This window comes from Tachyglossus aculeatus, chromosome 14 (genome assembly GCF_015852505.1).
Source record: "Tachyglossus aculeatus isolate mTacAcu1 chromosome 14, mTacAcu1.pri, whole genome shotgun sequence".
In the NCBI taxonomy this organism is placed as follows: domain Eukaryota; kingdom Metazoa; phylum Chordata; class Mammalia; order Monotremata; family Tachyglossidae; genus Tachyglossus; species Tachyglossus aculeatus.
Window position 1 is genome coordinate 31,057,010 of NC_052079.1, and position 12,430 is coordinate 31,069,439.

Below are 12,430 nucleotides of genomic sequence, written 5' to 3' on the forward strand. Positions count from 1 at the left end.
AATATTGATTGGGCATGTGTTTTATGAGATTTTATACTATGAAAGTGTAAGTTAGTTATTGGCTTATGTAGGCCTGTTTCCTCTCTGAAGGATCGCTAGCACCTTTTGCTGACTTCATTTTTCTAAGACCCCTTAGTATTTAAGAATCTTTTATTCTTGAAACCATTTCAGGAAAGGATCCAGTAGATAAATATTGTCAGTATTTCAGGGAAAGTATTCGGTATTTCAGGGAAAGTAGAATATTACGTATATCTTCATGGAAATGAAAGTACAAGCATCATCAGTCCAGACATTTCTGGGTTCAGAGCAGCCTCCAAATATCAGTTCATTCAAAGGACCTAATGGATAAAGCACGGGCTTTGGAATCAAAGGACCTGGGTTCTAATTTGACTCCACTTGCTGGCTGTGTGATCTTGGGCAAATCGTTTAAATTCTCTGTCCCCCAGACACCTCAAATGTAAAATGGGGATTCAGTGCCTGTTCTCCTTCCTACTTGACTATGAGCCCCTTATGGGGCAGGTGGGCTCCTGATTAACCTATTCTACCGCAGAGCTTAGAACAGTGTTTGACACAAAGTGCTTAACAAATAGCATTAAAAAATGGGGTGGTGGAATGTGTGGGAGGAGCACACCTCCAGAACCACTACTACAGCTCAACTGGAACTCCTGGCTGAAAACCACTTGCTTTGAGCAGGCTGGAAGCATGTAATTGAGGTCTGAAAGGAATAATTGAGGTCTGAGACTGTGTGGCATGGGTTTGGTGAGTTCCCACTTCTGGCCTTTCCATCTCTGCTCTCCTCTCTCCCCTCTCTGGACTATAAGCTTGTTGTGGGCAGGGAATCAGTCTGTTTATTGTTGTATTGTGGGCCCGCATACTTCATTCCTCTAATGCTAACCTTCTCACTGTAACTCAATCTCGTCTATCTTGCCACTGACCTCTGGTCCACATCCTCCCTCTGGCCTGGAATGCCCTCCCTTCTCATATCAGACAGATAATTGCTCTCTCCCACTTCAAAACTTTATTAAAGGCACATCTCCTTCGAGAAGCCTTCCCTGATTAAGCCTTCCTCTCCTCCCACTCCCTTCTGCACTGCTCATACTTGCTCTTTCATTCATCCTCCCTCCCATCCCCACAGCACATATGTATATATCTAAATAAAATCTGTAATTTATTTACTTATTTAAAGTCTGCCTCTCCCTGTAGACTGTGAGCTCGTTGAGGACAGGAATGTGTCTGTTGTTATATTTTACTCTCCCAAGTACTTAGTCCAGTGCTTTGCACACAGTAAGTGCTCAATAAATACGTTTAAATACATGAACAGTACGTGCTCAGTAAATATGATTGAAAGAATGAACAATATAAGAGGCACATTCCCTGCCCACAGTGAGCTAGTAGCTATGTGAGCTGGGCTAATGTCTGAATTATGGGTCAGTTTTTAATTTTTTTATGATCTGTTGTCTCTTTTAAATTCTTGAAATAGTAGTTAGCCAAGAAAATTCTTTCTTCCATTTATGCTAAAGGCAGAAACTTCTTCTGTGATGTGAGACTTTATCTTTCTTTTTAAATTATCTATTATTTGTGACTTTCAGAGGGGGGGAAAAACCTACCATTCTCTTCAATTGAAAACTCATTCAAAAGTGTTATTTAATAGAGCAGAGCAATTCTCTAAAGAATGCATCACTTGAAAGGTATTACATTGATGCTCTTCATTCAGCTCACTCAGTGTTATTAAGCTTTTCCTTGAGCCCAGGGAGTCTGACTTCTCTTTAATGTATAATCCTTATAGTACCTGGATCACTGCCATGTACTCAGCACTTTTTTCAGGGTGTTGCATTGAATACGATTGAAGGCTAATATCATAAGGACACTAGTTAGCCAAGATATCCCTCTTTAATAAACCTGTGAAAAGTGAAAATAGCCAAAAGTACATCTAATAATCTCTCCCACCTTCAACTTTGGGACACTGATGAAAGAATGATTTTTTTTTTAAATGTGCTTTTTTAGAAGTCATTTTTATACTTACATTGCACAAAGTGTTGTGGGCAGGAAATGTGTCTTCTAACACTGTTGGATTGAAGTCAGAGAAGCAGCGTGGCTTAGTGGAAACCACATGGGCATGGGTTCGAATTCCAGCTCCACCGCTTGTCTGCTGTGTGACGTTGGATAAGTCACTTAACTTCTGTGTGCCTTAGTTACCTCATCTATAAAATGGGAATTAAGATTGTGAGCCCCACGTGGGACAACCTGATTACCTTGTAACTATCCCAGTGCTTAGAACAGTGCTTGGCATATAGTAAGCACTTAACAAATACCATTATTATTAATTCTCCCAAGCACTTAGGATAGTACTCTGCACACAGTAAGAGCTCAGTAAATACAATTGATTGATGATTGATTGAAAGGAAAAATTAGGTCTTCTAGTTTTCCTCCTTGTGATGGATGGCTATCTTCAAAATACTAACATTGAAAATATTAACATTGATTTTCATGGTGAAAAATTGCAGTGAAATGTTAACCATTCCAGGGCATTTAAGGGAAGGTGTTAGAGTACCATATTTTTTAATTAATGTCATGCATTTCATTTGCAGAGAAAATGCAGTTTTCAAAAAGTAGTATTTTCAGAATTTTTAAACAATTCTGTTTGAACACTAACGATAATTCAATTTAACATATTTTTTAAATGTAACAACACATTTTAGATGACAACAGCATTTTGTGTTTTAATACTGGATTTAAATAAATAAATTAATTTTAATAAATAAAAAAAATTGTGAAAAGAGAGACACCAAAACAGACCTGCAATCAGTGTGAACATTGAGAAGCATCATGGCCTAGTGAAATAGAACACAGGCCCTGGAGTCAGAAAGACCTGTGTTCTAATTCTGACTCCATCACTTATCTACTGTGTGATCTGGGTAAGTCACTTAACTTCTCTGTGCTTCAGTTACCTCGTCTATAAAATGGGGATTAAGACTGCGGGCCCCGTGAACTAATTGACTATTTGAAATCTGATTAGCTTGTATCTACCCCAGCTCCTAGTACAGTGTCTGGGATACAAATACCATAGAAAAAAATCATTCATTTGTGATCATATTTTTTCATAGAGATAGCATGATAAATGTTTGATTTTTTTCTTCTAGATTAATTGAAAAATTACAAAGCATGAAACTATTATGCATGATTTAAGAGTCTGTTCACTTTTTGGCATTGTGTGAATATTAGCAAAAAAAATTTTCCACCAATTTTTCCTAACACAAGTAAACAACTGCTATTGAATGGCATTCTTAAAAAAATGCTATAAGCTATTAAAATCATAATAATTTAGCTTTTTTAATAGGCTGGTTTGCCACGGTATGCCTGGGTTGGCTAAGAGCCATGGTGACTTTTTGTTGTATTAAAGAAAATTCATCAACATTATATTTTACCAGGGAGAGGTTTTTTTAGAAGCCCTTCACATTATTTCTTAGTCTACTAAGATTTTCTACCACTATTTAAATAATAAAATGATAATATTTGGAGTATTTTTAAAAGGGTTTACTAGGTGCCAAGCACTGTAGTAAGTGCTGGGGTAGATACCAGATAATCAGGTCAGACGCATTCCCTGTCTCAAATGGGGCTCTCAGTCTAACAGGGAGGGAGAACATATTTAATTCCCATTCTATGGATGAGGAAACTGAGGCACAGAGAATTTAAGTGACTTTATTAGTGTCACACAGTGGCAGAGCTGGCATTCGAACCCTGGTCCTCTTACCCCCACACTGCTTCAACCGCTTCCCATTTAATGGTTTCGGTTCATGCCGATTATCAATTTGGGGTCTCCATCTTTGTTTTAATCTATATACTTAATTTGTAGAGATTGGAATTTTACGGGCGGTAAGGATTTATGCTCTTTAAACTCGTGTAGAAATGAATCGAGCAGGACATCGCTATGATAATGTGATGGCATTGCTTAGAAACTTATCGGGATGAATTTAATTGGTAGAGAAGGAAAGCAATGAAAATATGACTCTAGTCCATTTCATAAATGTTCCTGTCAGCCACAGCTGCATTAGCTGAACCAGGTCAGGCCTGTTCCAGAAATTTTAACTCCAAAGTGTTGACTGCAGTAGCCTAATAAATAGGCACAAGATACCGTGTTAATATGCTGTTGCTTGTTCGGGCTAAGTCTGATTTTCCTATTAGATTTTCCTATTAACATCTAAATGAAAACTTCGGCACAAGAGGCCACTTAGGTATGAGTTCTGAATCATTTAGGGATTGGCTTTCTCCAAGAAAATTGTTGGGTAATTTGCCGCCTTTTCACGTTTCTTTTCAATTTTAATTATAACTCATCAAATCTTAACCAATTGCTCCTGGGTTAGATGCCGATGAATGTCAGTGAAGAGTGTTTTAATTTAATCGATCCTGAATAACATCTGCTTAATGTTTTAAAGCCAATTTATATGGAAATTTATTGAAACACAAAGTCAATATGGAGACTTCTAGTAGCTCTTGTTTCCTGGTTTAAAAGAAAAAACAATCAAAATTCAAAGTCAGAATGTACTGATATAGAGTTAGAGCCTCAGTTAACTAGGTCCCTAAACTTGGTTTCTAACTCTATTCCCTTGCAACCACCTTCTTGCTCAACATCTCCCCTTTGCCTTTATCCCTTCCATTAATAATAACAATAACGGGTATCATTATTATTAATAATGATGATTTTGATATTTGTTAAGTATTTAATATGTGCCAAGGACTGTACCAAGTTCTGGGGTAGATGCAACATAATCAGGTCCCAAATGGGACTCACAATTTAAGTTGAGGGAGAACAGGTATCAAATTCCCATTTTGTAGGTGAGGCAGCCGAGGCCCAGAGAAGTTAAGTCATTTACCAAAGGTCACACAGCAGACAAGCAGCAGAGGTAGAATTAGAACCCAGGTCCTCTGACTCCTAGGCTCATGCTTTTTCCACTAGGCCACACTGCTTCTCAAGTAATCCGTTCAAATAATCTTAGTCTTCTGAGAAACTACTTCTTCAATTTTCCCTCCCTGCAAAAAAATGTTTGTTTTGACTCCTTATTTAAGAAGAATTCTTGGTCAGTCAGTCGGATTTATTAACTTACTATGTGCATAGCACTGTACTGAGTGCTTGGGAGAGTACAATATAACATACATTCCCTGCCCATAACAAGCTTGCAGTCCAGAGGATGAGTTTACATTCTAGGAGACTGTTTGAACTCCCTGGTTATCTCAGTGACCCCCAGACTAATTATTTCTAAGGGGATGATGAAGAAAGGACAATGAAAGAGCAGAGACAATTTGTGGGGAGAGGACAAGACAGGTGAGAGAATTATTGGGGCAAATAGAAGTATGAAATAACCTCAATAACTGATAGACCCTTTAACTTTTAGATACTTCTTACTTGCAAGCCCCAGAACTAAAACTAGTTTATTTTTCACTTAATAATAATGATGGCATTTATTAAGCACTTACTATGTGCAAAGCACTGTTCTAAGTGCTGGAGAGGCTACAAAGTGATCAGGTTCCCCCACAGAGGGCTCACAGTCAATCCCCATTTTACAGATGAGGTAACTGAGGCACAGAGAAGCTAAGTGACTTGCCCAAAGTCACACAGCGGACAATTGGCAGAGCTGGGATTTGAACCCACAATCTCTGACTCCAAAGCTCTTTCCACTGAGCCACGCTGCTTCTGTTGATATTGATTATTGATGATCTCAGGTACGCATGGTCCCATAATTCTCAAATAACTGCAACTTTGCTTTAATAGCTTCCAGGAATGTATCTGCTAATTCTGTGGTATTGTACTCACCCAAGTACTTAGTATAGTGCTCTGCACAAAGTACGCACTCACATACGATTGATTGAATGATATCACCCAACTTGATGATGATGATGATGGAATCTTTCATTGAGAATGATGATGATGATGATGATGATGAGCGTATTTAAGTGCTTACTGTGTGCCAAGCGCTGTTCTAAGTGCAGGAAAAGATACAAGGTAATCAGGTTGTCCCATGTGGGGCTCCCAGTCTTAATCCCCATTTTACAGATGAGGTAACTGAGGCACAGAGAAGTTAAGTGACTTGCCCAAAGTCACACAGCTAAGTGACGGAGCTGGAATTAGAACCCACGACCTCTGACTCCCAAGCCCGGGCTCTTTCCAATAAACCACACTTCTCAATGATGGAATGATGGACAAGCCTCGGTTCTGAGAGGTCAGCGGCCAGAGCTGCACGAAGAAATGGATTATAGTGACAGGGGAGAAGCCAAGAGTGTCAGAATGCAATTTAGCTCGCCTACTTGTATTACCTAGTTGATCGTTTTAATTTTTTTGTTCTCTTTTGTTTTTCAGCCGTGCCATCAAGACAAATCAGGATCTCCTCCCTGAAACACCCTGGACCCACATTTTCTACAATGATTTCTGGGGGACCCTTCTGACACACAGTGGCAGTCACAAGTCCTACCGGCCTCTCTGCACTCTGTCTTTTCGCTTTAACCATGCCGTTGGAGGTCTCGATCCCTGGAGCTACCATCTCGTAAATGTCCTGTTACACGCTGCGGTTACGAGCCTCTTTACGAGTTTCTCCAGGATACTGCTGGGGGATGGATCTTGGACCCTGCTCGTTGGGTTACTCTTTGCTTCTCACCCAATCCACACCGAGGCAGTAGCCGGCGTCGTGGGAAGGGCCGACGTCGGGGCCTCTCTCTTCTTCCTGCTCTCCTTGCTGTGCTACGTTAAACACTGCTCCACGAGAGGCTGTTCCCTCCAGACGTGGGGTTGGTTTTTGGGGGCAGGACTGTGTGCCGGCTCCAGTATGTTGTGGAAGGAACAAGGAGTGACCGTTCTTGCAGTCTCGGCAGTGTACGATGTATTTGTTTTTCACAAGCTCAGAATGCACCAGATCGTACCTTCTATTTACAAAGTAAGTGAACTTTGGCTCCCGAGGCCTTCAATTGCTGAGGAATCATCTTGGTTGGCCCTCTTCCAAAATCTGATGCACAGATTTGCTACTCTTCAAATAGGATTTTCAAACCGTTACTAAAGAATTTGGGGGTTTTAGTCAAGCTTGGATAACTTACCTTTCGCGTTCACTGTTTTACCTCAAATGCTGGTATACCGTATACAGTCAACTCTCATTGTAGCCATAGCAGCAGTAATACTTATTTCCTTCATCAGAATCGGTATTTATTCTTAAGCAAAGCTGAACCTATTTCAGTGGAAAAGATTTTGAAGATTATCGTCTGTTCATATAGACTATCCTTCTAGCGAGGGTGTATTCAATCTCTCAATCATATTTATTGAGCACTATGTGCAGAGCACTGTACTAAGTGCTTGGGAGAGAACAAAGCAACCAAATTAGCAGACGTATTCCCTGCCCATGAAGAGCTTACAGTTTGGAGGGCGAGACAGACATTAATGTGAATAACTAATTTATAATATATAATTTAAAGATATATACGTAAGTGCTTCAGCATTAGAGGCGGGGCAAAATACCAACGGCCCAAAGGTCACAGATTGAAATGATATTTTCTATTTTTCTTATAAGTGGTTTGGGAGATGAATGACTTGGCAATGTAACGAATGTTCACCTTTGAGATTTAGTCTGGCTCTTGTAAACTCACGCTATAAAAAAAATCAATTGCAGTATCTGAATGTGGAAAGATAGTAGGTGATTTAGCATGTTTTACTGAGAGAGATTTATTTAGGTTTAGTTAGTGTGGGGGTTTGAGAACTTCAGCCCTTCGGTGACAGGGAATGAAATATCAAAATGAAAAACATTCTCCTGCATCACTGTGTCTACCTCATCGCCTTCCTTTCTCACCCCTTTTCCCGTGCTGTAATTCATTTGTTAAGGCTATTCACTTTTTAAATGTCAAGGTGGACATAAATGTTATGGGTATTAAAAACATATCTGACAAGCATTCATGGGTTTTAGCGTTGCTTCGGTTTTTGAATAGTCTACTCGTTATTCCCGATTTCCTCTTTGTCCATATGTTCTCTAGATTGTAATCTCGTTGTGGGCAGGGAATGTGTTATTGTTATATTGTACTCTCCCAAGCGTTTAGTACAGTGCTTCCTATTTCTTTTCTCCTCTCCTTTTCTTACTGACTTCATTCCTCACTTTTTCATTGTTCTCTTTTTTCTGAACATTGCTTTCTTTTCTCCTTTTCAATCAGTGGTACTTATTGAGTGTGTACTATGTGCAGAGCACTCTGCTAAATGCTTGGGAGAGTACTGTACAACAGAGCCGGTAGACATGATCCCTATCCGCAAGGATAGAGGGGAAGGCAGACACTAAAAGAAATAATTAAATTACAGATATGTTCTTAAACAACGTAGGACCGAGGATCAGATGAATATCAAGTGCTTAAAGGGTACAAATCCAAGTGCATAGGCAAGACAGACGGGAGTGGGGAATAAGGACTTAATCAGAGAAGACTTGATTTTAATAAAGCTTTGAATGTGGGGAAACTGCTAGTCTGTTAAATATGGAGAGGGGAGAGTTCTAGGTCAGAGGGAGGATGTGGGCAAGGGGTCAGAAATGAGACAGATAAGATCAAGGTACACTGAGTAAGTTGGCAGTCAGAAGAACGAGATGTGCAGGCTGGTCCATAGTAGAAAATCAGTGAGGTAAGGTAGGATGAGCTTATTGAGTGCTTTAAAGCTGATGGTGAGGAGATTCTGTGCAACACAGAGATAGATGTTCTTAAGGAGCGGGGAGATGTGGACCAAACCTTTTTTTAGAAAAATGATCAAGGCAGCAGAATGAAGTATGGACTGGATTTGGAAGAGCCAGGAGGCAGGGAGGTCGAGAAGACTGATGTGATGGGTCAAGGCAGGATATGACAAGTCCCGGTTTCAGCAAAATAGCAGTTTGGATGGAGAGGAAAGGACAGGTTTTAGTGATGTCATAAAGGTAGAGCCCACAGGATTTTGTGACAGATTGAATATATGAGTTGAACGAGAGAGTTGAGTTATGGAAAATGCCAAGGTTATGGGCTTGTGCAAGGAGAAGATGAGGTGTTTTGTTTTGGACACGTTTAGGGTATCATCGTCCTTTTGTCTTTTGTCCCATTCTGTCTACCATTACCAATTTGGTCTTTCCCTGCCATCTACCATTTCTCCCGCTCTTTCCTACTAGCCCTCTTGTCTCCCTTCCAAGTATCCCATTTTCTCATCTCCTATTTATTGTCCTCTCTCTGACTCATTTACTCAGTTCCCGGTCACCTTCCTTACGTTCTTCCTGATCTCCCCATCCCCCAGCCTCCTGACAAATCTCATCCCTGGCTATAAGCTCCAAACTCCACGCAAAAGGACGACTTCTGATGGGTGCTTCTTCTCCCTTCCTGAGATTGCGACTGGGGCAGGATTTGATGTCCACATTTCTCTGGAACCCACCCTAGGCATGGAAATGGAATCCCAATCTCCATATACTTCCAGTCTCCAGTTCACCCCGACTTGTGCCTCTCAATCAATCAATCGTATTTATTGAGCACTTACTATGTGCAGAGCACTGTACTAAGCGCTTGGGAAGTACAAATTGGCAACACATAGAGACAGTCCCTACCCAACAGTGGGCTCACAGTCTAAAAGAGTCACAGTCACAGTCACAGTCACAGAGTCACAGTCTCAACTATTGAGCTTGGCATCCCAGTTCTTGGAAGCTCGGTGGATGAATTTCACAGGCTGCAAATGCAACAGCTCTGTGAATGGATGGATGAATGAATGAATGAGTGTTGGCCTGGGTGGTACGTAATAAGAGATATCAGGCAAATTAAATACTGTCGTTTTATGTCATGATAGATTTTAGCTGTTGTCAGAACTAATATTATTCGTTCATTCAGTTGTATTTATTGAGTACTTACTATTTTCAGAGGCATTGTAATAAGCTCTTGGGAGAGTACAATGCAACAATAAACAGTCACATTCTCTGCCCACGATGAGCTTACAGTCTAGAGGGGGGAGACAGCCATCAATACAGATAAGTAAAATTACAGATATGTACGTAAGTTCTATGGGCTGGGAGGTGGGGAAGAGTAAAATGAATGTCAGGGTGACACAGAAGGAAGTGGGAGATGAGGAAGAGTGGGGCTTAGTCTGGGAAAGAGACTTGGATGAGATGTGCCTTCAGGAAGGCTTTGAAGCTGGGAAGAGGCATTGTCTGTAGGATTTGAGGAGGGAGGGCGTTCCAGGGAAGAGGCAGGACGTGAGCGAGGGGTCGGCGGCGAAATGGGAGATCGAGGTACAGTGAGAAGGTTAGCAGTAGAGGAGCAAAGTGTGCGGGCTGGGTTGTTGAAGGATCATTTGCCGACTAATTTCTCTTCTAGCTTCAGCCCGGTTTTGTCACAAAACAAGACCAGCATAAAGTGATTCTGGTTTTCGGTTTCTTTGCAGAGTTGAAACTTGTTAAATATTTGCAAACCTCAATGACATTTTAGGCAAGCCCTTTCCTCCCTCCCTGAAGACATTAGAGGAGGGAATTATGGTCTGGGGCAAATGCCAGTAGTGAGCTGGCACTTCTTTCTGATTTGGGCTTTTATTTTTCTCTCGGAACTCTCAAGTTTACTTAAAGGGGAAATGGGATAAAAATCAATATGAAGGGAAAGGGCTAAGCGAGTTAGAGAATTGATATTTACCTTAATGAAATAAAAGTTGCTCATGTTTCTACTTAAATGCTAGACGGTAACTTCTGTGTTTCTGCTCTGTGGGGAGGCATTTACCTTTTAGATGGAGCTCAAAAAGCATGTAGTCCTAAAGTTGTTTGTCATTTCAATTAATGCTGTGGAACTGAAAGGATATCTCTGATGTACTGGGAATACTGGGAGTAACATACAATTTGAATGATTTCTTTTTAATTTCCAATCAAATAATAAAATAATTATTTTGACTAGGTTCAAATAGAATAGTTTTCCTCTAAAGCCAAAGGTTAAATGCTTCAATATCCTGGTGTGCAGATACCATAATTACCCCCTTTAGCTGTGTGATTATTTTGTCAGTTTGAAATGCCGAGACTTGAACTTTACTTAACTTTGTCTGGTTTGTGAATTTTGTCCAAACCAAGATTTTTTTTTTCCCCGCTAAACTTAGCAACTCAACACGTTTATAATTTTATACTACGCCAAGCATAGCGGTTAGTGTATACCATTGCTTTTATAGGCTAAGAAACATTGATTTGCTTCACAGAATAAAAACCCTGGAACTCACTACCATGTCCAGATTAGGTGCAAAGCCTTTTCTATTACAAACTGAATAAGTTTCAAGTGCACCCTTTGAGTCTGTATAATACATTAGCAAGACCTTCACAACTGAAATTAGAAAAGCTAAAGAGAAAAAGAAAAAAAATCCAGTGTGGTAAAGCAGGTAATTGTGGAAATGATGCAAATCAATCAATCAATCAATCGTATTTATTGAGCGCTTACTGTGTGCAGAGCACTGTACGAAGCGCTTGGGAAGTACAAGTTGGCAACATATAGAGACCGTCTCTACCCAACAGTGGGCTCACAGTCTAGAAGGGGGAGACAGAGAACAAAACCAAACATATTAACAAAATAAAATAAATGGAATAGATATGTACAAGTAAAATAAATAAATGAATAATCAATCAATCAAATTCACAGAGGCTTAATTCTTTTATACTAGCAAGTCTAACTTGAGAACTGTTCCATTACTTACATTTGTGGTGTTCAATCTTCTGTCATCATCATCATCATCATCAATCGCGCTTACTATGTGCAGAGCACTGTACTAAGCACTTGGGAAGTACAAATTGGCAACATATAGAGACAGTCCCTACCCAACAGTGGGCTCACCCAAACCATTATGCGCTGGCATTTCCTATTTGGGGAGTTTAGGTAGAAAGGGTAATGGATTCAGAAGCAGATTGGAAAGTGAATATATGGTCCATCAGTTTTCATCCTCTGTTGACTATGATGTAGAGATGCACATTAACACATGCACGATTTCTGTTTTCATTATTTAATCCGTGGGTTTTCAAACTTTTTTAGTTGCCCACACCATCACTTATCCCCATATGATCTCTCCTCACCTCTCCTTCTCCTTCTTACATCGTCTCGTTTAGTTCTTCCTTCCATGTTTCCCTCCCCAATTCCCCCAATATGTACACTCTACTCACAACCTTTTTTGAAATCCTACCTCTTTCACATTTTTACGTGCTACTTCCTTTCATCCAATCCCACTTCCCCAATTCTGCAGGCACCTTCCCCCTCTCACGCTTCAAGAAATACTCACTCTACGAGCTGGGGCAGGTGAGAGGACAAACTGCTTCTGTTGGCTCCTCAGAATTCACAGTTCCTACTGGTCTCCAGGCCCAGGAAAGTTATGGTTTTGAAATGGCTTTTTTCAGGGCAGTACGAGTTTATTGGCAGAAACAGAAGTTATTCAACTGTCCCAACTGCCATCTCTCCACCT

General features: G+C 40.3%; 1 protein-coding gene across 2 annotated transcripts in view; it reads left to right on the top strand.

Moving 5' to 3' along the window:
- Window positions 1–12,430, top strand: part of TMTC2 (transmembrane O-mannosyltransferase targeting cadherins 2) — a 372,172-nt gene that overhangs the window by 131,173 nt on the left and 228,569 nt on the right. For both annotated transcript variants that reach the window (XM_038756319.1, XM_038756320.1), the window contains exon 2: window positions 6,353–6,923. In XM_038756319.1, coding sequence (XP_038612247.1) covers window positions 6,353–6,923 — 571 coding nt within the window. The remainder of the gene's footprint in view (window positions 1–6,352; window positions 6,924–12,430) is intronic.